Genomic DNA, 26474 nt, shown 5'->3' on the forward strand with positions numbered 1-26474 from the left:
CCACTCAAACCTCGCCGCTCCCTCATTGGCCTCGCGCCGCGCACGTGACGCGCGTACCTCGCCCCCCCCCACCCTCGATTGGCTGACCTGTTCGACCCCCGGGCGACGCGTGGAGTTTGTGTCCCGTCAAGATGGCGGCCCCCACAGCGGGACGGCGCTGTCTGCTCGTGCTCGCGGCGCGGCGCGCAGTCTCTCTGCGTAAGCTCGGCGCTTCCCCTCCTCCTCCTCACTCATCATCGTCACCCTCCTCCTCCTCTGTGCACGTCTAAACACGCGGCGCTATAACCACGCACAGCCTTGTGTCGAGCTGCTTACACACCCGCCCGCCCGCTTGCCCGCCTACACGCTGTATTTTCCCATTGAGGCGTCTTCTTTCGCGAGTATGGCTGATGTAGTCGACGCCAAGCAACGACTTGACGATTTCACGGTCAGGCGGGCAAGACAGACAGCCGCGTCTGGAGCAGCGGAGTTGTATCGCTGTGATGGCTTCAAGGTGTTTTGTGTTGTAGGGCCCTTTGCGTCGTTACATGTTGCCACCTGTCCGTGTTAGACAGCGGCTATTACATTTCCAGATTTGAAGCTTTCGTGACTGCAAGGATCCATACTCTTTGGTTCTATTCGGTAAAGTCACGTAGGTAAAATTAAATAAAAAATTCACGACGTTTCGGCCACAACACAAGTGGCCTTCATCAGGTGTCCTCTGGACAGTCCAGTCCCTTCACCTGATGAAGGCCACTTGTGTTGTGGCCGAAACGTCGTGATTTTTGTTATTTTATTTTTACCTACGTGACTTTACCGAATAGAACCAAAGAGTAGAGCGGCTATTACAGTTTGGGCTGCTTGTGAATGTGCCGTCTTTGTGCAGATGGCACGGGTTTTGTTTTGTACCGAGATCTGGTATTGTGTTGAACTCGTATTACAGCGCATTGCACAGTTGCGACAGACCTAGGCTTGACTTGAGAAACGTATTTGGATTTGGTCTGGAAAAAAAAGTGTCAAGCATCGTTTTCCCGTACTGTACCACCCGAGTTTTAAGGTTTGGTTCATGGCAAAGCAGGACTTGAAAGTCCCCTTCCAATTCAAAGGGACGGAAGGCGACCGAGCACATCCACTGAAGGAGACTGAGCGGTGAAGTAGGGAGTTGATGTGCAGGTGCTAGGTCGATTATGGCAGCGGATGAGCGTGATAAAATTACGACGGTTAGGGGAAGACCTTCATCCAGCAGTGGATTTACGTTGGCTTGTGATGATCGTGCGCTCTACTATAGAGTTGTGCCGTCATTGATATGTACAGTATTAACATTACAGCAATGCAACGTTGATGGCACTCGACTGCAGTACGTACAGTGCGAAAGAAGTTAGGGGCCGTCCATAAATGACGTCACGCACCTGGGGGGGGGGGGTCAGACAATTGTGACGATGTGTGACGAGGGGGGGGGGGGTTTGAGAAATGTGACGTCACGTCAAAATGCGCAAATTTAAATTAATATAGAATTGTTATAACAACACTCCTACAACATCGGAGAGCAGCGCCACATTAACAACGCACTACAATGACAATGTCTAAGCAATTTGAAGCATGTTTTATTTTCAAAATGGAAATTATTATTTTTTTGGGGGGGGCAGAGCTTTGTGACGTCATATTCGAGGGGGGGTCTGACTTTTTGTGACGCCGTGTGACGAGGAGGGGGGGTGGGGGTCAAAAATCGTCCAAAATCGCGTGACGTCATTTATGGACGGCCCCTTAACACAAAATGACGCGTTCGACTAGAACTTTAAACGTATCACAAGAACTACAGACGCTACAATCTTGTAATGTACAACCATATAAAATGAGACTAGCTGTACAGCTACCCGAGAATAGCTCTCCGGTTTGTGTTTGCGTCACCACTTTAAATGTTTGCCCGCCGTGTTTGTATTCCACTCAGAACCACGTGTGATCGGGTGAGCTCGCGGTCATGACAGGTCTTCCGTCAGAGCCACTGTCAGTCAGCCTTTCCGTTCAGCTTGGTCTAAATTGTTGCGGTGTCGGTGCAAAACATGAATTTTTGCGCTGTTCAGTGACGGGCGCCATTCGAGGCTTCTCTTTGAGCCTTTAATCTCAAAAAGAGAAGCAAGCGTTGAATTTGCACCTCCACCACGTGGAGCTCGGTCTCCGCCTGTGAGGCGTAGATTCCTAGAGTTGAGATTCTTTGTGACGTTTCAATTCCAGAATCATCTTTTCCATTGTGGCAACTTTCAAGCAAAAATACGTATTGAAAGCACACAACCTCTGCATATCAGAATATTTATACCGGAGGATTCCAAAGAGCTGTGAAAGTCTCTTTCACAGATATCCAGTGTATATGCCAGAACCATCAGCAATTCGTGAAGTACATTTTGGTCCTCTGTCTTAGGTCACCATATAAAATAAATTTGAGCAAATGTAACCGAATGACAGTTAATGGTAGCGGTAAACATATATGGTCTTCGTTTGTCATTATGGCTCATGAGCAAAGTACTGTATACTGCAATGCAGTAATGTATACAGTACTGCAGTCAAATGCCCATTCCTGCAAAATCTACCTCTGGAAACCATATATGTGGAGGCACCACGATAACACGATGAGGCCCATTAGCTTGATTTTTTATTACATTACACGCTTTTATTTAACTCACTCTGTCGTATCCTCAACTCTGTCTTGTCGTATCGTCAAATCTTGTAACTCAATTTTAACCCACTTCCCAATGTGGTATCGACTGCAAACTTGGTATACGCATGTCATAATGATGACAATGCTATATTCTATCATTAAAAATTAAAAATATAAATATTTTCAAGCAATCTTTTTTCTATGTTATGTTTCGGCTTGGGTCTAATTGTCCACGCTCAACTCACGTTGGCTGTAAATCACCACAGTCTCTTACGTTGTGGAAAGCTTCGGGGCCACTTCCTGGAGTCGTGGAGTTCTTCCTGTACATTTCATTAAAGCGTGGATTAAAAAAAGTGTTTTTTTAATATTACTTTTATACGATTCTCGCAAATTTGGTAGCTCCAATAACTCCCAAGGTCGATGTGAACTGCTTTTTAAATATTAAAGGACTGCGCCATGTGTTTTCATGCTAGAGGTGAGGTTATTGCGTGCGACGTATTGGTAATTAATCATTGTTATTGCAACGATATGATTGAAAAACGTTGCAAGAATTCAATCAAATAATGTTGCAATGAAGACAATTTAATCTGCTCGCACCTTTATACAGTGCAATTTCTTGCTACAGCTGGATTGTGCAGAGACCATCTGCAGGTCAGGTACTTCTTGGCGTATTACGTTCACCTGAATACCTTAAATATACCCAATTGAAATACCCTACCACAGCCTGCCAGAATACTACGAGCAGCCGCTAATGGAAGTTACATTTTAGAGGTTGCGAAGTGTTACATCTCATTACCTGATTACATCAAAGCCACACTTGATTTTGTCATGTTTCAATTAAAATAATATATACTGTAAACTCATTTGGATTGCATATACAATATACATGACAGTTTTAATCTAATGTCCTTAACAAATATATACAATTCATTGACAAGTAAACGAAAGACATATACCATCATCATACCAATATTTCTTTATTGAAAATTGTTTCATTCCACTGCCGGTAGTACAAGACAAATATTTGTAAAAATCCTCTCGTACGTGCAGGTTTGTTTTTCGAGGAAGCATAACCTGATCTGTAGCGTGGGCAAAATAAATTTTAGTCGAGTAATTAGTAGGCGTATGGCTCAATTCCAGTCGTTTTCAAATCATGTTTCTACTATCGATACATGAAAATATATTTATTTTCATCATCACCATCGCCATTCTATTGATGTCTTGAAAATGTATCTCTTTTTTTTACTCAAGAACAAAAAGCAGATTTGAAGCTTTCGTGACTGCAAGGATTCACACTCTTTGGTTTTATTCGGTAAAGTCACGTAGGTACCTACGTGTAACAAAAAGCAGCACAATAACGAGTCCCTGTGTCCACGGTCGCCTTCCTGTGTATGTGGTCACAGTTGCCCCTTCCCTGCTTTTCTCAGGATCGTTCTCTCTCACGGGAAATCGGGAAGTCTACCTTCATGGCATATTAACAGTCTGGTTTTTTGGCAGTTGCCGAAAATGCAGCACTCGTGACAATGCATTTGCATGTAGTTCTCCCCTCTTCTGGTCTTGTGAGATATTATTTTTTCCATGATATGTCCTGGTTGTTTTGTACATCATAGGTGGGCGACCCTTTGTGGGATGGCGCTGAAGACTTTTCTGAGGATAGTTGTTCGTGAATTAAGGAAAATCTTCAGTGCCACAGGCTAAAAATTGCTTTTGGTGTTGCCCTGCAGCGCGGCGGACGCTCCTGTCAGCTGCCTACACGGACCCGGCACGATGGGAGGAGACTCGCAAGCCAGAGCCACAAAGCCTAGGTCTGGCTGCTCTCACAGCCCAATACACACAGCAGTAGAGGATGACTGTAGCAATAGAGCGACTGAGGACATTTTTCTTATTATCATGCTATTTTTTTTTACCGAGGATGCCTCACTGCGTTTCATGACTTTTTCAGGAGGGTCCTGCTAAGTTTTCACGGTCGTGGGGTTATGGTTGATATGTTTATTCCAATTGAGTAATTTGCGAATAATGTTTTAAAATTTGGACCGTGATGCTGGCACACAATGGTCCACTCTTGCGATTGACGTCATGTGAGCTCAGACGTCAACTGTGAAGTGGATGATTGCGCCTAGTTTTTATTAACACAATAGCCAGGTTACAGCGAATAAACTGCTTTCTGCAACATCGTAATACATTTACATGGACATCAAATTCTGCATAATGGCATGGAACTTTTCTCAGTTATGAGAAGAGGTTTTCCCCTTTTTTCTGGAAACAAAACAGGTGTTGAGATAATAATAGGGGTTTCCCCTTTTTTCTGGCAACAAAACTGAAACCTTTTACAAGGAATCGTGTCTGCATTAACCACAATACTTGTGGTCAGAATGCAAAAAAAAACATACTCTGATAATATATGCATTGTCTTTGAAACTGATTGGTCCACACCAGAGACAGCTTTCTTTTGAGCCTCGTCTCAAAACGGTGTTAGACCAGAGGACGCCAAAAGACATACAGCACAAAGACAATGCACTATCAGTAATGAGAGCTTGGGGTGAGCAGCTACATCATGGGACCTCCCTTGCCAGTACCAAAATATGAGAATAGGTTTTCCTCTTTTTTCTGGCAACAAAACAGGTTACATATGTTAAAATATAAAAATATATGTTAAAACATATATGTTAAAACATATATAAAATATATGTTAAAACATCAAACTGAAACCTTTTATAAGGAATCATGTCTGCATTAACCACAATACTTTCTCAGTTACAACTTTATGGATTTATAATGCAGCAAAAGAGATGATTTTGTCGTATTACGATTTCTACACAGTTCAAAATATATCTGCACTATTGACCAACTTCAGGCATTAAATAAGTATTACTTTGTAGAATATTCCACGGAAGTTTTGGACATCAAAATCAATACTGAATTAGCTTGCATGTTGGTGCACTGGGCTGCCTGTACTAGATTTTGCCAAGAGGCACTGGTGATGGCCGTGCATAATTAATTTGCGCATACATGTTAAATATGCATGGGTCTCACAATTTATTCGGTGAGCCACAATAGCCACAGAAATCTGGTGCCGGAAGCTGGCCATGTGAAACCTGGGGATTAGTTCAACTCCTGATCACATTCATGCTTGTGCGTGAGTGAGTTTTATAATGTTTTGGCCACAGTAATTAATTTCTGTTGTGCAACTTCTCTTTGGCATCATTTCAGTGAAGCTGGCCAAGCTGATGGATGGACTCCATGACTCAAAGTTGCCTGTCAGCTCCCTAAGTATTGCAAGGGTACATTCTGCTACAGAAAGCTTTACACTACCAAGCACCACTTTGAATGTCCTCCTGTACAGGTTGTGTGACTTGTTTGCAATTTGCATTGCAGTTTGTTGACAACATTTCATCACGTGAGGAAGTGGATCAGGCGGAATACTACCTGTACAAGTACGAGCTGTTACCTTCACCAGAGTATACAGATGCAAATGTCACACACACAGTAGTTTTAAGCTGCTTCAGGATGTGTGGTGGTACTTGATGGGGAAAATTAGCACATGGCAACTTCATGACCTTAATTTTTTTAGATTTGATTTCAATTATTCATTTTTTTTCAAAAGGTATTCTCTACATATTACAGCTCTGAGTGGATCAGTTACACTTTGGTTCACACATTGCAAATCACTGTGAACCAACTGGCCATGCCCCATGGCTAATATTAATCGTGATTTATATCAGAATTGGTCCTGGGAACTCTTCCCAACCTGCACTAACCAGCATTGTGAATATGGTGAAAGAACCCCACGACAGACGCGGCAGCAGTCGATTGAAAAAGCGCTGTAAATTACTATTACAACTCAAAATGATGCATGTTTACAAACAGGCCCTGTTCACCTGAGCTTAGCAATCTATATTCTGTCATTCTCAATGCTAGAGGCTACAGTATTGCATTTTATTTGACGAAAAAAAATGGTCTGTCGAGAATTTGCGAGCAGCGGCGTGATGTTCCGCAGGTTTCGGCACAGCGAGAACTCTTTGTGTCTTCGGGAATGGACAATTCACAACTGGCTGCGCAAGTGCCTCCAGTACGGAGCCAAGGACAAGGCGCTGTACACGATTCAGAACAAGGTAGTAGCTTGTTTCACAGGCTCATGTTTCTTATCCTTGTACAATACATTTAGAATGTATAAAGAAACTCTGAAATGCATCGAGCGCATCTCAACACGTACAAAAATACACAATGCTCTATAACACAATGCTATACTGTATTATAATAATATACAGAGCGTTCTGTAACTGTGGTTACCAGTGGGCCAGAGTTGGCCCACGAAGGCTCTCGGAATTTTATGTCCAATTAATGACACTCCCAAGAGATATCACCCCCCCCCCCCAGAGACACAATGAGATATTGACACAAAAGAGATGTCGACAAAATATGGAGGTGAGAGACCTGGAGGCAAGAGATGAAGATTAGTGAGGTGAATGGGAGATAAACACAGAGAGTTGGGAGCTGGAGACAATAGTTAAACATGCACATCTGCAATCGCCTTGGTGTAACAAACCAATATAACTTAATATAATGCAACCTGTGGGCCTTGTAGACAAATGTGTTTCAGAACTATATTATCAAGGCCCTTGTCCATTTATTATTTTGTCACTGACTTGGACGTTTTTTGCAATTCAGAACAGTACCACATGCACTCCAGTACAAATGTTGCACTCACGATCAAAGTATGGACGGAGGAATACCAGCAGTAATGTTAGACTTGCCCAGTATATCATGAACCTGGGAATTTGCATGAACACATTTGTGTGGTAGATATCGGATGGGTGGTTGTTAAAAGATGATTACTTAGATGAAGCATGCAACATCATTCAAAGGAATGTGTTTTTATGTGATGGCCCAAATATAAAACGATTAATTGCAAACCCCAAAGTAATAATTTTCAGTCTGGCTTTCAAGATATAAATAATGAACATTTATTGTCCCATGGCAAGTTCAGGGCATTCATTGGCTGAGCATTAAACAATTTCGAGTTTGTTTTACCTAGTCTTTAATGTGCATGCTAATGTTGCTTGCAGTATAATTTGTATACAGCAGTGGCACAGCGTTTAGTGCATTACAGTGCACTGTTTAGTGCACTTTGCTTTAAACCCCTGCTACCTGGCCATGACTAAAGGCAGTGGTGAGTGATATCTGAATACGTCCTGTCCTGGTCAAATAACCCCCATGACTGGCATGGTGTGAGGAGGGCTTCATCCAACAGTGGATTGGCAAAGGGCTTTACATTATTATTAATTGCACTGTTTATTCTAGTGCTATGTATATATGCAATATTAATTAATATCAAAAGCTGAGAAATATCAACATTACAGAGTTGTCAACATCCAGATATTCTGTTGGCATCCTTTACAGGTGATTCTTACCAACCCTGCTGATATCGCTGTTTTAAACACACAGGTAGATTGTTTTTTTCTCTACACTAAGGGACACTCCCATACACAGCGCCTATTTACGTGAGTGCCAGCCCTTCACGAACAGCCGGCTAGATCAGCTTCAATGTGCACCGCTCGGCTGATGCTGCCTGGCTGCCACTTTTGAATGATTACTTTTGGTGTGGAACATTTAAGGTTATCTTTGTTTTCGTGCTTTTTTATAGTGTGGTCTCCTATTCCACATACAAGATGCATTAGTGGTTGCGTTGGTGTTCATATCTCTGTGTGCGTGAGAACAAGCATTAGTGTTAAAGCATTGTGAGCAGCGTGCATTCCGTAAATGGGCTCTGATATCGTGGTTTAGTGTGGCCTGGTAATAGCAGCCTCTCAACCAGGATTATATAACCAGAGTTTGTAGGGCAGTGCGTTTGTACAGCTTATGGACTCATTGATCCATTAGAGTTATGGTGCCTCGATTAAATGGTTCCCTTTTAGACCTGCATATTACCCCAAGGCAGTTTTAGCTTTTTTCACCTCCTGATGTTGGTACCCTCGTGATGGAACTTCAATAGTGGCCCCAATCGAAGCACAGGCGAGAACAGTGAAACATTGAATGTTGTATTGATGGAATCGGTCACTGCAAAGCAAAAACATGTACAAGGAAGGTCAGGGCTTTAATTAGATGATAAATTAATTATGCATATGGGTGTAACTTTCAGCCATGAAGGATTTAACCGTTATGCAATTTTTTTGTTAATGCCATGTGCTAGTGTGTACTGTTAGGATAATTTTGCAATAAATTGTGGATAATGCTTTTGCCTTATAGCATTAAAATAGAAATATTCAAGCTGCAGAACTGTCTGTGAACAAAGCAGACCTGGTTTCATTTACAATGAACACGTTTAGAGTATTTGGCTGTTATACATTTCCACGTGATAAGCCTACTTTGTTGAGCTATCATTTGTGACCTGGTCACTTCTGAAAAAGAGCTATATGTAGCTCAGTCTGCTTTACGTGGTTAAATATATATTTTAGAATTATAATTACAGCAGGATTGTTTGATGAAATTACAACTACATCTTCATTGCAATCCATTAAAATGACGCGTAAAAAATTTAACCCAGGTCTGGAAAATATATTTTTTTTACCTGAAAAGCTTGAATGGCTTGACACTTTTGGCCTGATATTAACAAAAAAGTACTTTAACACGTGGGAGGAAAACCGAGTATGCATAGGAAGCTCACTTTTGCACCAGGGTAACACTCAGATGGTGCATATATATGTAACCTACTTGCTCTACTGTCGCCTCTGCATTATTTTGCTGCAATGACAGTTGATATCTCACTTGGCAGCACAGACTTTTCCTGAGCCCAAGTTCGTGCCGCTGGATCGAAGTTGACAATGCCAAAGTCGGCAAAATAAAAAAAAATGTTAAGACCTCAGTTGAGAATATGTCTGTTGAGCTGAGTCATTGTTAATATCACTTCGTTGAGGCATGCATTTTGCAGTGTGTTCAAGCTGTTTTGTGTCAGTGTAAGGTTATGTAGTCAGATGGGATTATGAGGGACTACGTAAACCACTCTGAAATGATGTAGAGGTCAACTTACATGTTAAAATGTAAAGTGTTGAGACAGGAGTCACGTCTGTGGAAGTTAAAGGGCTGGACTTTAGCAAAGAAATTAGAAAATAACCTGACATTTGAATACAGGTACATAGGAATGAAGCTTGGAATTTCACACATGGTAGGGTAAGCAACTGGGAAGTTTGAGTTATATTTTGGCAAGAAAGTGCTATAGGTTTTATCGGGAAGGAAGAGGGGTTTGCGATGGCTGAGGTGCATGTGCAAAATAGAGGACAGGTTACCAGGACTAGTGGTACATGGAGAGAGATGCATAAAACCAGCCAGTGGGACACGGGATCTTAGAGCTTAAAAAGTGACCATGCAATCACTCGAGCATTTCCTAGAACAGTTAACTACAAGGTATGGTGGCATCTCTGGAATTAGCTGGGCTGACCTATTGACCTTTTATTATTATTACGCTTGTTTATCCAGGAAGACATCACTGATTCCCATTACTCTTTATGGAGGGTCTTGCCAAGTTTTGGCAGTTGAGTGTGATGATTGCTCTGTATATTTCAGTTGACTAATTTCCGGCAAAATTGATAATTTTGGCAAATGTGGACAATGACGCCGACACACAACGATTTACTATTGCGATCGACGTTACGGGGATCTTGAACGTCCACCGTGCAGCAGATGGCGCTTATTTTTACGGTTCTTTCACATGGAGTATTAATCGGGGCGGCCCCTGGATTCGAACCATGAACCCCTGCAAGAGGCAGAAAATGCACGACCGCTTGGCCATGTCACCGCCCGAGTGGTTGCACGTGCATGAGTAGGTCGGGCTGTGCATGATGAGCACGGGGACAGTTGTCTGGTATACGGTCGTAACACACGGTGCGCTCCTTTTGCGTCTCACATGTCACAGTCCAAGCACATGGACGTGTTGAGGTGGTCGGTTTAATGTCAGCAGAGTTTCAGAGCTCACTGAAATTATTGTTGGACCAAGTCCAAACTTTTTATATGGCAACAGAGTTTGGAATTTTCCGTGAAGTATAATCTGTAACGTAATGCCCGTTGGAGCACTTGGGAGTGCTTAAGGACTTGTGCTGACATTTTGTTCGGATATTGGACATGAAATGTGGCATTTTGGTAAAAAAAACATGCGTCGAATTATCCATAATTCCATTAGCTCCAATCTTGGCTTGAGTGTCAAATGCGAATAAAACTGTATTATAAATGTTAGTTTTATTGTGTTTTAATCATGTACATCCTGGCCATGTTTGTGTGAGTGGAAGTATGTGTGTGTGTAAATTTGGCATGCACCTGTATGTACTACAAATTATGTAGTCCTTTTATCGCAAGGTTTTTTGACAGTTGTATTGGGCAATTGTTGCGCAGGGGTTCATGTACTTGTGCTATAAATATATAGTGGCCTGAGTTTTATTCCCAGTCACAGCTATAATATCAGTGGTGAGTGATATCTCAACCAATCCTGTATCCCTCTGTTCACCAACCTGCACTCAGCGTATGGTGAAGTATGGTAAAAAAAAATCCATGATCGACATGGCATGAGGAGGTTTTCATCTGGCAGTGGATTAACAAAAACCTGTAAATGATAAAATAATACATAAATGACGGCTATAGGTGACAAAAGCCTGCAAACTTTTGCTTTGTAGGCAAGGTGAGTGGATTGTTCACATCTCATCTTGTGCAAAATGTCCAACTTGGGAATTGTTAATCCAGCTATTTCCCATTACACCATGAAGCTGGGAATTTGCATAAATAAATTTGTGCAGTAGATATAAGATGGGTGGTTCGCAGAACAGCATTTTTTCTCATAATGAGCATGTCACATTCACAGGCGTGTGCTTTGTGTCGGTGGGAATTTCACACAGAATGAATGAAAATGGTCTTCCTTTGTATGTGTGTTGTAGATATTCTACAACACACATGAACAATATTCATGAAGAAATGTGCCATCTATCCTAATCCAGGACCCTCCTGAAAAACGCTCTTTAGACTCAATTATATTTTCCGGCCAAAAGGATATTATTGTGGGCTTGTCTACTAAACGATGATCTTATGACCTGACCAGGTACTGTTACTATAAATGGAATTGTATAATTGGTAATCCCTTAGTATCTAATCGTTTAATGCATCGTAAAGTGCATTATTGGGAATAAGGCATCTTAGCCTGTAGTGCTGAGCCATGCTTAATGCAGTGCCTCATGCTGCGCTGAGGTATTGGCTTTGTAAGTTTTTTGACCCGTCTGTGCACCTCTGCATAATGAGCCCATGCAGCACAGCAGTGGGCCCCAGTTAGACTTCGGCTGAGTGGCATTATTTATACGAGGAAAAATAAAGTTCCGACTTGGCCCCGATAAAGCTTTAATTCTGTGCCAACTAGCTATAAAGTAAAATAAATGTGTAGTTAAAAATTCATAGCGACATAATGAATGGAGACATTTCATTATCCCCTCTGTTTAATTTTTTTTTAAATCTACCTGGTATTGCATGGTGTATCCTTTGCACTTATTAACCAAAGGTGCTTGTGATGGCTTAAATTTTTTTGTATTGAAATTTTTTTCAATGTCTTAATTTGTATGAAATGACTTTGAACATTTGACCCTTGTGCACACTGTGTGGCGTCTCTGTTATGTTAGGTGCAGTATGGGATTTTCCCTGACCCCTATGGGTTCAACCTCCTCCTGGACACATACATCAAGGCAGACGATTTCAAAGGTAATGAAAGCCTCTGACAGATCAGAAGTGTTTATCACACAGTGCTGTGGCACATTCACATTTTAAAGAAGTTAGTTAACAAAACAACATCTGGTCTAACAAGAGTTGTGTTACTTGTGCTGTGTAATTTGGCTGATCAAGGTAAACTTCCTAATTTTGTCATGTGATCTTGTACAGAATTGGGTTTGTTATTGTAACCCAGTCTGGATGTTTCTAATTAAGCTGAGATCATTTAAAATGTCCAATGAAGAAGGGCCATTTCCTGAAACGTCACCTGTAAGGCAGTGTTATTGATGAAGGTGTTGAGTGTGCAAGCACAATACAAATGTATTATCACCAAATAATAAAATAGCACAGTGCCTTACATAGATATTATCAGTGAGGAGACAAATGGAATGTGTGGGGCTGGCCTCACCCTCTTCTTTCCCCACCGCTCTAAAGAAGTTTTATTTAACAGTTTGCACCACCGTCTATCCAGTCTTTAAAGCAGACTTGTCTTTCTGCGTTCATATATATGAGGGTGGTGTCCTTATTTGAAATAGGGAGCATGGTAGCAACCCCTGAACGTCATTTGATTAGGCTAACATTCACGTGTATGCACAGTTCAGTAACAAGAAACAATTCCAACCATCAAATAAGGAACACACCCTTGATGTGTGTGTGTGTATATATGTGCATTCGAGTCCCAGTCAGTCAACCCATGGTACCTGGGTCTATCCCGTGGCCTCCTGCCAGCGGATGTTCGACACTTCACGTGGCCTTAAAGTGCACATAGCCTGGCATAAGCGCCGTGGTGACGTCACCGCCACTTAGTGGCGAATGGTGGATATTGTGTGTCTGGAGGGGCTGGATCTCCTCTTTGCCAACAGTGGGGAACACAGGTGGTGCGTCTGTCGGTCATCTTAGTCATTTAACCTAACACACCTGGGTCTGTCCTGTGACCTTCCAGTGAGTATTTGATATGGCTTCAAAGTGCACTTAGCTTGGCACAAGTGCTGTGGTGATGTCACCATCACTTGTAATTTTTATTATGCTTGTTTTCCCAACAAAGCCTGAGTCTCAAGACTTTTTCAGGCCAGGAGGGTCCTGCCAACTTATTTGAGTAGACCGTGACGTTCCTAAGTGTAATCCGAATTGAGTAATTTTCAGGTAATTTTTCAGCACCTAAATGTTTGGCCTATACCAGTTCCAATTTGTGTTTTTTTTATATATATATCTATGAAAGGAAACTGGAGAATCCACACAAGAGCAGGCAGAAAGCATACAAACTCTGCGCAGTAAAGCGCCCAAGTCGGGAATCAAACCTGGGCCCTCCTTGGTGTGAGGCCGCAAGTGTTACCAGTGTGCCACTCTGCTGCCCAGTGTTAGCGAATGACGGCCGTTGTTGATGTCATTGACCCGGACGGCCGGGTGCAGGCGCCGCTCAGGTGGCCGTGGAGGTGATGCTGCAGGAGGCTTTTGACTGGACGTCCACACAGCTGCTGGCATTGCACGCCCTGCACGGCTTCTTGAGTGGTCAGCCCGACGTGTCGGTATGCCCGCAGTGCCGCCCCGTCCGTCCTCACCCCCGGCAGCCAAGCTGGCAATCAAGCGCACGTGAACCACGTCCCCCCCACATGCAGACCTCAAACTGCGATGCTTGTAGCTGCAGCGGACGTCATATGTCGTGCACGAGGCGGCATTTTGGAGAATTGATAGTTGAAACGAGGAAAAAATATGCGTTTGCACGGCTCGTGTATCACATTCCCAACAGCCATTCATCCTGGAGATGATTTAATTAGCGGTAATGATATTAAGCCGCACTACGAGATGGCTTTCACCTCGTTTTGGGCAACCCTTTGATCAATGCAGCTGCTTTTCTAAAGGATGGCACCACAATTTAATACTACACTTAAGTTCATATTGGATCATCATTAGGAGAGTTTTCATGCTCCCCCACACGTTACAAACAGATGGGCATAGCTAATTCATTAATGCTTTAACCTTCCTTAGAAAGGGGCAAAAATACACTTTAATCACAGATCTCCTTTGCGAAGTAGATTAGCACGGTTGACTACGTACGGTGCGAAAGAAGTTCAGCACACATGCATGTGGTGCTTCATTATACATGCAAAAAGTGCATAGGTCATCTTCCCAGTGAGCAGTGTGCCTCCTAAGTGCCCTGCTGGGTGCATGCATGTGTGTCCTGCTCTCGGTGTCTGCTTGCTGCCGGGACAGTGGCAAGAGGACCGGAACATCGGTGCAGCCCTGCTCCTGGCCGGGCAGGCTCAGAACACCACGGCCGGATACAGCTCCCAGCTCATGGGCTCCGCCAAAATCGGTACCCGGCACAGCCCCCCCCCCCCCCCCCCCATTTCTAGAGGGCGGCATCCCCTTGTACTCGTGCTTGTTTTTGTTTTGGCTTGGTTAAGTGGGGCAGTGGCCATGTCCGAGCACTTAACCAGCACTGCTGATGTGCAGGTGGTGTGGTGGGGTTTGTGTTTTTTTTTAGTTTAGGCAGCTAACCATACTTAACATCATTGTTCTCAGGTGTCATAAATTCATGGTCTCAGCCCCATCACTTATAAGTGACCAGTAAAACACCCGTCTTACAAATGTATTATTACATGCTGTTCAGCCTCATCCCAGCACCGAAGACTAAATTAGTACATAGCCCACTGAGAAACCCAGTCTGATCATGTACTACACATAAACAAAACAAAATCCCAATTATATTTTTTTATTGTGCTTTTAGCATCACAACACGGGATGCAGTGTGCATTCGTAGCTGTCACCACATGTTAGAGAACAGCCCAAGGAAGGTGATATCAAAGAACTACTTTCAAGATCCTTTCAAGGGGCGTCCTTGTCTGTACGAGGCGCGCTGCACTTTGTCAAGCTAGCTACTGTATTGATATTTATCGCATGTAGGTCAACACAAAATTCCAGCGAAAACCCAACTTTAATTTGAAGTTTGTATTTTGTTGTGAAGTTATTGGTGACCAGGCTGAGACTACTAATTAAACTTCAGAACCTGGTTTAATCATGGATGGTTGCCCAAATTCGATCCTGGAATCTTGACAATGCCGACTCAGTCCTTTTCACTTCCAAGCCATCCATCCATCTCACAAGTGCACATTTTTCATTACGTGTCAACCGTCTCTATACCGCACCAAAGGCATTGTTTTCATTTCACAGTGCAGTTGGAACTTTTCTGCCATACAACGCCACAAGACAATAATCGCCATTGATGATAATTGTCATAATTGTAGAGAACGCAACATTACAGGGAAGATAGAGCCACTTGGAAAGCATTCTGGCAACGTGTTATTAATATATTTTTTATTAAATAAAAAAATGGTTACGAATTATATTTGAATACAAAATGTGCACCGGAATATTTTTAAAATATTTCCAAGAAAATGATAAAAAAAATATGACCTACATTTGTCTTTTTCCAGATCACCTCAAGTGTTCACAATCGTGTATTTCTCTCCCACACCAGGGACATTACAATGCAAGTAAAGCTGTCGGGATGGAAGCCATACATCATCTTACTTCATGTTTGTAGCCCCAGCATACAGAGAGGGCCCACTGGTGAAAATTGGCAGTGTTTTCAACATAAATTCGTTATAGACCATTGATTCTGCCCTTTCTTGAAATCCTCCAGTGACATCGGTGGCTATCCTAGCTCACTTTGTCAAGGTTTATCACTGTCGGCTGTTGTCGTCTGGTGCTGTGCTACTGGCCGGCAGGCAAGGTGGAGCTGATGAAGGGACTGCGGGCCGTGTTTACCCGCATGCCGCTCATCTGGACCCCGGGATATCTGGACAGGGGCATCGACATCATGGACAAAGTTCTGCAGAGCCCCGGTGCTGTGCAGCTGACGACGGACTCGGTGCGTACAAAGTTTGAATAAATAATTGACAATGTAGGATGAGAAATAAAGTTCGAGTGAGGGATAATAGTCATTTACATTTATACGTAAGGCGCCTTGTAAGAATAAGGATCAGGCAAGGCCGAGAGAGAAGGAGAGCTGAATAGAATGAACTGACTGAAGAAGATGTGTTTTACAACGCTAGGGAATTACACAACCGAAGCGCAGACACAGAAAATGCCCGCTCACCCCTGGAACAGATAGAGTTTGTATGCCTGGCCGCTCTAGAGATCCATACAATCATAGGTTATAGTCTTTGGGTCTTTTGGTAAAGTCACGTAGGTAGGTTCAAAGTTAACGACCGCTTGCGTCCTCATTTTTTCGTTATTTTTTGTTATTTTCTTTGAACCTATCTACGTGACTTTACCGAAAGACCCAAATAATATGAATTCCTGCAGTCACTAAAGCTTTAAGTGAAGATTTAATCATAGCTCAGGGTCAACGTGTGCAGGTGACTCTCATCATCCAGTGCCATTAATAATTAAATCAGTCCATAGAGCAGAGTTTGATATCCAAGCAGCTGTTCTGCCTCACTTAGCGCAGGCATTGCAAACCCCCCTTTTAATGAATGTTGAATTAGTAGGGCAGCTCGTTTGTCCATGCGTCACCCGTATCTGTAAGCCCACTTGGGACACTGAGCTAAGGAAGCAGTGCAAACTTTGAATCAATGGTGAAAGCAAAGCACTACTCACGCCTAACTTTGTAATAATTCATCATTACCCCGGCATCATGCATGCATGGCAGTGGTTTATAGTGCTCTATTTTATGGGGGTGTGCCAGTGGGTGTTTTGTTTTTAAAGGCATCGCTGGCAAGCGAATGTCAAGTTATCCAAGTCATACATGAGAGTGCATCATCTTGCTTGTTTTCATCTTCACTAAGCAGTATTGCACATGCCTAGGAGGCTTCAACACATTACATTTGGGTTGAGTAGGAGCCATAGTTAAAGGGTTATATTTGATTCAGATGTATAAAAAAACCCTTTATTTTACACAATTGTGTATAACCACTCCTATCATATACTGATCCCATTTACCACACATAGAACAATGAATGGTAATTTGCAGCAGGCCACTAATACAGACCAGCCTTCAGATGAGAATCGTGTAATATTGGATTAACTTCCCTGGTTCCAGATGTCTCATGTTGGGTAGTTTTTTGGCATTGTAATGAATGCGGCGTGTAAAGTGGTAGTGCATTGGTGAGCGCGCTTCGTTATGAACCTCATGACCTGCGTTTGATTCCCTGCCACAGCTAATATATCATTGGCGAGTGATATCAGAACCACCGCTGGGTTCCCCTCCCTTCACCAACCCCCACTGACTAGCATGGTGAAGTATCGTCAAAAACTCCCTTGACCAACACAGCATTAGGGGGTGGGGGGGGAGGCGGTGGTGCTTTATCTAGTATTGGATTGACAAACTATGCACATGACATTCCTCGAAGACACCGGTAGAACCATCAACCGCATCAGAACATCAACAGGCCAATGCGCACATCTTCATGAATGGAAAGTTAAAGACAAGCCACAGTAGAGCGATTGTGGCCAAGCATCATCCCATACTATGGAACATCACCGTAAATTAAACCACAGTAGTCTGCTCATTCAACAGAGGAAGAATGGCAAAACTTCATGAACTCTCTCCTGAAGGCCCTTCCCTTGCCTGGCAGACTTCGACAATGGCATTTAGCTCCTGAACATACTGTATTGCTGCCATTTTCAAGAATGGAATTGAACAGTGAAACTCGGTGTTCGACAGAGAGAACGTATACTTAAATCGTATCGCGGCCCACAATCGTAACACGAAATCGCAAAGGGGGGGTGGGGGTGAATAATTTCGGCCGGGCGGAATGGCCACGTGCTGATAACTAAAATGCAAAATATTCAGGTGCACAACCTGGTTGTTGCATTCCCTCTGCGAGCGCTGGCGGCTTTGTATTTGTGGCACAGCCCAGGTGCACGCAGGTGTCGGGTGTGCATGGAGGGTCAATGTGGGGAGCGGCGGTGCAGCGGTTAGCGCGTTGCGTTACGAACCTGGCGAACCGCGTTCAATTTTCCGCTCACGGCCACCAGCACCAGTGACGATTATCTGAACTGGTCTTGGGTCTCCCCTGGGTCGACTCGGCGTCAAATGAGTACCTGATGCGGTGTGTAAACATCGCCACTAGGGAGGCATGGTGCTGGACATCCACCCCCTCGTGTGCCACAGTGTCGGCCTTCATGGGTGCTCTCTAACAGCACTTGCCCAAAAAGTTTGTTAAGGCTATAACGGGGAATTTTTGTCTTTTGGAGGGTCACTGAGCTCAACACTGGCAAACTCAGTCACTGTCCGATTAGCACAGTTGGCTATGTACGGTGCGACAGAAGTTCAACATACATGTATGCAACACGAGTCACCCGCTTGCTCTCCCATCAGGTGGAGGCCATGGCAGCGGTGCTAGAGGAGCTTGAGAAGCTCACGGAGGAGGGGGCAGACGCCGCACAGGAAGAGGATGCCGACGACAAGGAGGGGGGGAGAGGTGACGTGCAGGTTCCACAGCCGGCGCAGCTAGAAGCGGAGGACGCGAGGGAAGCGGAGGAAAGGCGCAGGGCGGTGCTCCCCGCCCTGCGCCAGCGATTCCAGGTACAGACCCCTGGTCCGCCACGCTCCCACGCTCGCGTTTGTGTTCTAGCAGTGTCTGCGTGTAGCAGAGATGTAACGATTAATTTCAGTGGCATCGATATGTGAGTGTAAGAGTCGAAGTTTTTTTTATTCGTGTACTTTGTTTCTAGCTCCTGCACATGAACTTATTTTATTGTTCCATCTCCACATCCTGTCGGGTTCGTTAACAATCTGTGTCTGCCGATGCGTTGTTGGGCTCGACTCCCGGCCATCATCCCTTCTAGCGACGTGTCCTGCCCGAGCCCAATGACTTTTCTCAACAGTCCATATGATATCTCAAATTTGCATTTGTTCTTTAATTGGGAGGCTTTCACCCAGCGACCGTTAGGTCATGGCAGATGATGATTTGTTGTGAGTAATGGGTTCGCCTCCTGCAGCCGCTGGTGGCTGCTGCGTTCACCACGATGCTCGGAAGGGTATTCAATCCTCGAATCGAATCATTACAGATTAGCGACAAGTTATCGTTGCACCTCTGTTGTGCATACATACACGAGCATACATGTGTACGTAAATGCAGTTACACACGTTCGTACAACACAGGGTTTCACACGTAGATCATTTTCAGTACGAATCGTATTCCTGCACGAGTTATGCACAGCAGCAGATGTGGAACACAATTCCAGCGTTGACTTCAGTGAGCGATGTTTTATTGTCTATTTTATTATTTGTTTATATATTTCAACGGCAACATTACTGTCCGCTTATACAAGCACTGTATATATGTGCTTCATCAGAGCTAGCATAACATGACCCGGTGGTAACGGCAAAACAAAATGTGCCGTTTGTTTAACATTTCAAAGCGATTTACGATTAATGAGAACGCCGCTTACGATGCCGGCTCGGTTTATGATGGCCGGTAGTCCACCGCATAATTCCCGTGCTCGGAAAGCGCTGGCGGCCAGCAGAGCCCCCGCTAATTGAGAGCAGACCTGGGAGATGATTGATGGGTCTGTGGCGCTGCCCCTGAAGGAGGAGTGCCTGCACGGCCGAGCCACTCGAGGTTCGCGTGCGCCGTTCTGAGTCCGCAAAGCCTCACCGAGCACCGCATCTCCAAGCTGAGCACGGTGGCGCTCACCATCACTTAAACCGTCGTGGGCTTTTCTGCGCAGTTTCACAGCGAACTGGCTCGGTGGCCTAAATTGAGTGTAAGGGAGAGATTGTGCTCGTGCAGAAGTATTTGCACGCAGTCACGTGATTGTAACTCTCCGATATTTTTTACGGTTGTACCGTATGTTTGTTCGGAATTCCGTCTACCGCTCCGCTCCACATAACGGGCGCTTCTTTACCAAGTGACTCCCCCTGGCACGTGGAGGGAAACGTCGGGTGTGACGCCGGACGACGCGCGGTGCTAGCCCGAAAACGCATCGGAGCGCTATGCAGCACAAACTGCGAAACCCCATGCAGTCGCACAATTGCGTATAATTTTATACATCTCGAGTAGTTTTTGGGGGTTTTTTTTTTCTCCCTCCTGCCCGGTAATCCTTAACGTGCAAGATTATCCCACTGCCAGCTCCCAGAGGAGGTGTGGGCGGTGCCGGGTTTCGTTTCACTCGCGCCATCTGCTCTCGTGAGCAGTTGGTTCCCTTGAAATTCTCCTTCCCCGGTGCAATCTTAGAAATGTGCGCGGGAAACGGGGAGCCCCTTGCCCGGAATATTGGCCGCCGCGTACAGTTGAAATTTAAATTCTCAAATAATTTCTGTCTGCCTTTGAAGTGGCTCTGACAGCTGCAATGCAAACGGGAAAGCGGGCTCCGTGTGATAAATGTTCGGAGCTAATTAAATCGACCAAAACAAACTTCCGCACGGTCGCGGAGGGGCATTTTTGGCACGCGGTTCTAATCATTGATATCTTTTGCCGCTGTAATTATCACCAGCGCTCGCACTGTCCGGGCTATTTTTTTCGGAATAAAGGGCAAAGTGTTGTTTTTGTTTTTCTCTACGACTGGATGTGCGCATCGGGAGAGCGTCGCCACGTGCGATAGGGGCACTTTGCGTCAGCCGGGCAGGCATGCGGTGAACCCACAGATGGCACTGGACTGAGGCAGTCACATCTGTGCCTCTGCCGAAAGATGGGAGCATCAGGACAGGCCATTAGTCCTCCTGGGGGACTAATTTGAGGCGAAATCTTATAGCTATTGCTTATCGATCATCTTTGCTGAGCAGTGGGACACATCTGCTGTCGCAGCGCTTTCAATCTTGGCACTTATAATTGGAGATGTAAGAGGTACGTTGCTTATGATTTTCCCCTCGCTGAAGCAAGCTTGCCTGCCATTGTATTTTTGGTTTGGTAAGCATTCTGACCAGCACAAGTAACAGCTGCTTCCAGTTTCTCCTATTTTTTAATTATGTCGAAGAAGATAATGTAATTTCACACAGAGCCTTGTGGCTGCCTAACAAAATAACCATTTCTTATAGTGACACCAAAAACACACTGTCTGGTGTTTTTTGTAACAATAAATCCAGATATCTCACTGATGAGATTAAATCAGAAGCAGGCTGCACTGCCCCCACTTACTAATTACATGTTTCTTGTTTCTATAAAGCCATTCCAGGGTTGTTAACACATCGGCAACTGTGCTGCTCTCTTGCTGAATCTGCATTTCAAAAGTAAAAAGAGAAACCATAAATTACGGTGCAGTGCAGATAATTCTATACCGGGTAGCAGCGTATCACTCCAGGCCCAATTGCATCTCATCAGAGGTTTTTTTTTAATAGCATAATTCTTTGCAAAACTGGTGCACAACAGTGATATTTATTTGCCCGAATTCAAAAATTGGAGTTGGCAATCGGAGATCAGCAACCAAGGGGAAGAGCTAAATCCAGATGGTGGGGACATTGTCAGCGCGGATCGTTGCGGCCTGGTGTTGCCTGCGCAACGGCTGGGGCATGCCATGGAAGGAAGTAAAATGACGAGGTGTGGGGAGGTGTGGTGGCATCGATGGCCCATGTCGAGTTGACCCATGTGGTCCATCGCGCGCGCACTCTTGTGTGCGGTCGCGAGCAGGCGGCACGCGCGGAGTTGGAGCGTAGCGGGCGGCTGTCGTCTCGCTCTGCCAAGGACGAGGTGCTGGCTCAGGCGCAGGAGCTGCTGCCAGCACTCGAGCGGCAGGAGGTGGCAGAATTCGGAGAGCAGGTGAGTGCAGGCCCACGCGCTCTGGGCTACAATGGGATTCTAAAAAAACTCTTAGCATTATGAGACCTCCTTTGCCAGTAGCAAGATATAGTAATAGGTTTTTACCCTTTTATCTGGCACAGAAACTGACACCTTTATACAAGGGATCATGTTTGCAATAACCATAACACAAGCAGTCAAAATGCAAAGAAAAAAGACAACTCTGATAATGATATGCACTGTCCTTGAAATTGATTGGTCCACACCCGAGACGGCTTTTCTTAGAGCCCAGTCTCCACTGGCGTTGGACCAGAAGATGCCAAAAGGCATATTATCAGAGTTGTCTTTTTTGTTTGCATTTTGACTACTTGTGTTGTGGTTATTGTAAACATGATCCCTTGTATAAAGATGTCAGTTTTTGTGCCAGATAAAAGGTTGAAAACCTATTGCCAACCCACCACGGTACAGCTTTTCCATGTTTTCCAAGCTTCTCCATTCAAACAAAAACAACGTCGTTTACACGCTGCACTTGCCCCGTTGTTGGAACAATATTCCCCACGGGACGTAGAGAGAGCTTCTCAAGCGGCGCCCTCTCCATCACCTGGGACACACACGTACACACGAAATTAATTGGAATTTTTAATTACCTCTGCACGTCACATTTGACACGTGTACGCACGTAACATCTCGGTCTTAAATTGAGCTCTGCGTGTCACTGTTGTGGTAGCGCGACACGCGTACGCACACAAGATATGTTTTCGTTTGAACCGGCGATCTCTCGTGGAAGATATTTTGCTGTTAGGTGTATGGAGCTGACAACCACTCAATTTGTATAAGGACGTTGATAAATTGCTAAAACGTGGAACGACGTTACCCCGGTGGGCTGCGACCACTTGAGTTAAGAAAGCCCAGTTGAGTACACACCTATAGAAGACTCGGTGAAGCTCTGCTCATCCACGCCTCTCTTACGCACCCTTTCTGTTATCCACTCTCACAAATTCCTATTTATGTTTATCCGTGGATAAACGGGGGGCAAGCAGTGGTACTGTGGCTGGCGCACTGCACTTAACCCTCCCCGAGTTCAATTCGTAGCTGTGGCGGCCGTCATCTCAGAATTGCTCCTCACCTCTCGTTCACCAACCCGCGCTCGCCAGGGTGGCGAATTTTGGTGAAACAATCCATCCCGACTAAGTGGCGTGGCAAGGCCGTCCATCCCTGCTGTGCTTTGTCAAGGGGCTGTAAATTATTAATACGATCCATGAATGAGATCAGTCGCTCAGAAGTGTCAGCAATTGTTTCCTCTTAACTGAGCTTATCTCCAGATAAGAGCAGGCATCCCGAAGTAGTAGGGTAATTCTTCCTGTCATTTGTAAATGAGGAGTCACTGGAAATGTTACTACAGGAAGCTGTATATGTTATCCTAATATCCGGATATTAAAGCAGATAAGAGAATTCATCCGATGCAGTTATCTGGACAGGATGGCAAAGTGATCCTCTTATCCATAGGCAGCAGTGGCGAACGCATAGCACATGTTATTTGCACAGATGAACACGAATAATGGAATCTGTCAAAAGCACCTCACTCGGTCACCAGTGATTAGAGGAGCCAGACGTCGCCTCTCTTGGTCACCAGTGATTAGAGGAGCCAGACGTCGCCTCTCTTGGTCACCAGTGATTAGAGGAGCCAGACGTCGCCTCACTTGGTCACCAGTGATTAGAGGAGCCAGACGTTGCCTCTCTTGGTCACCAGTGATTAGAGGAGCCAGACGTCGCCTCACTCGGTCACCGGTGATTAGAGGAGCCAGACGTCGCCTCTCTTGGTCACCAGTGATTAGAGGAGCCAGACGTCGCCTCACTCGGTCACCAGTGATTAGAGGAGTCAGACGTCGCCTCTCTTGGTCACCGGTGATTAGAGGAGCCAGACGTCGCCTCTCTTGGTCACCAGTGATTAGAGGAGCCAGACGTCGCCTCACTCGATCACCAGTGATTAGAGGAGCCAGACGTTTCCTCTCTTGGTCACCAGTGATTAGAGGAGCCAGACGTCGCCTCACTCGATCACCAGTGATTAGAGGAGCCAGACGTCGCCTCTCTTGGTCACCAGTGACTAGAGGAGCCAGACGTCGCCTCTCTTGGTCACCAGTGATTAGAGGAGCCAGACGTCGCCTCACTCGGTCACCAGTGATTAGAGGAGCCAGACGTCGCCTCACTCGGTCACCAGTGATTAGAGGAGTCAGACGTCGCCTCTCTTGGTCACCAGTGATTAGAGGAGTCAGACGTCGCCTCACTCGGTCACCAGTGATTAGAGGAGTCAGACGTCGCCTCTCTTGGTCACCAGTGATTAGAGGAGTCAGACGTCGCCTCTCTTGGTCACCAGTGATTAGAGGAGCCAGACGTCGCCTCTCTTGGTCAACAGTGATTAGAGGAGCCAGACGTCGCCTCCCTCGATCACCAGTGATTAGAGGAGCCAGACGTCGCCTCTCTTGGTCACCAGTGATTAGAGGAGCCAGACGTCGCCTCTCTTGGTCACCAGTGATTAGAGGAGCCAGATGTCGCCTCACTCGGTCACCGGTGATTAGAGGAGCCAGACGTCGCCTCTCTTGGTCACCAGTGATTGGAGGAGTCAGACGTCGCCTCTCTTGGTCACCAGTGATTAGAGGAGTCAGACGTCGCCTCTCTTGGTCACCAGTGATTAGAGGAGCCAGACGTCGCCTCTCTTGGTCACCAGTGATTAGAGGAGTGAAATTAGTCCTTGGCCACCCCCATCTCCCCCCCCACTGAAAGCCATCGACATGCTGCACTGCACACGGGTGTCTAAATGTGATTTGGGCTCCATGCTGTGACGAGCAAGCGCGATGCGTCTTGTGTTGACTTTAGGCAACTATGTTGAGCCTTCAACAAAAGCGTGATCAATGTTGCTTTGCACATGGATATCGCTGCTAATCACTCGGACCACTGCTCCACCGGGTGTGGTCAGTGCTGGAAGATGTTTAGAAGCATAATACTCGTGAATTTCTTAAATGAACAGATACAAAATAAACATGTATTTAATAATTCACTGTAGCCTAACAAAGCCAGTTACCATGCAACATTTTAGTAAATGTGTTTTTAACGTTTTTCAATTATGTTTTATGGTATTTCGGAATTGAATTCTCGCATGTCAGAATTTCTGCTTTCCTGATATCTGTTCCCACTCGCAGTGTGATGTCACTCCCCCATTCACATCAGCGTGATATTTAAATGTATTAAAATTATTCATATCTCGTGTTATTGTAGCATCTCACCAGGCGGCATACCGTATCCTATTCATGGAAATCCTCATCGCCTGCCCCGACAAGTGCATTTTGCTCAAATATTTAAACCTTGATGTTTCGCCATCATTTGTTTTTTGGTGTTATCTTTATATACATGAGTCGGCACTGCAATTAGAGCGCTGGAATCACAACAGAAATGCTGGGAGTTAAAATCCCGGTCGTGCGTTGACTCGGTCCCACCATTTGTCCAGGGTCGTAATATCAGTAGAACTTTGCAATAAAATCAATGGCGTTTGTCCCATTGAGAGCCTAACTCCTCCACCACGGTAATGTAAGATTCCACCTGCTGGCTGGGAAGATACCAGTGACCAAACATCCCAGTTGTATGGGTTGAACGAGAAGATAAGCCGCCTCGATGATGCTTTGCCGACGTCCTCAGGTGGCCTTGTGGGAGAAGCAACGGGAGGAGCTGGCGCTGCTAGAGGCCACGGCGCAGGAGCGAGCCAGGGAGCGGCAGCTGCTGGAGGAGAAGCTGCAGAGCATTAAGTTTGTTCCACCAAAGCAGCAGGTGCTGTAGAGATGTGGCGGCCGCCGCCCACGCGCGACGCTCCCTGCCATTTCCAGGACCACGCGCTTCCTCTGTGCGCTCGAGTCGGAGCGGAGGAGCCGGGGTGAGACTTTGCCGAGGGCCATCGATTTCCGGGTGTTGACGTTGGACGTCGATAATCGCGTGTGCGTAAAAAAAAAAAAACGACAATGAAAAGTCGAATCGGTGAACGGATAAATTGTCTCCAATGTCAAAATCTTTCAACATTTTTCATGATGCACAAGAGAAAACAACGAGTTTGTGAAGGTGGAGGGTTGAAGATACAACATCCTTTTAAAATCGAGGGCTTTTGGCATTGGAAAATGAATAATTGTGCTGTATATACTTTGGCACAGCCATCACAGCGTCATTTGGCTTCCATCGGAGCTGTTGTGGTCTTGTGCGAGTGGTTGGTGAAACAGAATTCTGAGAAAATTCCTTAAATATGACGACATACGCACTCACGGATGTACAAGTATATAGCTACAATTAAAAGCAGTTGGCAACAGTCCAGTCCATATTTAACAATAAAGGGATTTATAAAAAAAAAGACTTCTTTGAATTGTGTGCTCTGTTTTGATTATGTGAAC

The 26474-nt window shown here is 45.1% G+C and overlaps 1 protein-coding gene across 1 annotated transcript; it reads left to right on the forward strand.

The window, feature by feature from the left end:
- Positions 1-58: 58 nt before the first annotated feature.
- On the forward strand, positions 59-26027 carry MRPS27 (mitochondrial ribosomal protein S27). The gene is made up of 12 exons (XM_032945857.2): positions 59-198; positions 4357-4437; positions 5843-5913; positions 6008-6066; positions 6630-6744; positions 12280-12358; positions 13775-13890; positions 14576-14678; positions 16093-16235; positions 18690-18896; positions 21940-22068; positions 25738-26027. The coding sequence occupies exons 1-12, from the start codon at positions 132-134 to the stop codon at positions 25873-25875; spliced, it is 1308 nt and encodes a 435-aa protein (XP_032801748.1). The 5' UTR covers positions 59-131; the 3' UTR covers positions 25876-26027.
- The last annotated feature ends 447 nt before the right edge of the window (positions 26028-26474 follow it).

Source organism: Petromyzon marinus, chromosome 1 (genome assembly GCF_048934315.1).
Source record: "Petromyzon marinus isolate PM22_M1 ecotype Great Lakes invasive population chromosome 1, UKy_Petmar_22M1.pri1.0, whole genome shotgun sequence".
NCBI lineage: Eukaryota > Metazoa > Chordata > Hyperoartia > Petromyzontiformes > Petromyzontidae > Petromyzon > Petromyzon marinus.

What these genes read in the sequence shown, in the direction of transcription:
- MRPS27 (XM_032945857.2), top strand. Translation starts at nt 132, where the DNA reads ATGGCGGCCCCCACAGCGGGACGGCGCTGTCTGCTCGTGCTCGCGGCG. An exon ending in GCCAGAGCCACAAAGCCTAG is followed by an intron (nt 4,438 to 5,842) that starts GTCTGGCTGCTC and finishes GCATCATTTCAG; the next exon opens with TGAAGCTGGCCAAGCTGATG. An exon ending in TGTACACGATTCAGAACAAG is followed by an intron (nt 6,745 to 12,279) that starts GTAGTAGCTTGT and finishes CTGTTATGTTAG; the next exon opens with GTGCAGTATGGGATTTTCCC.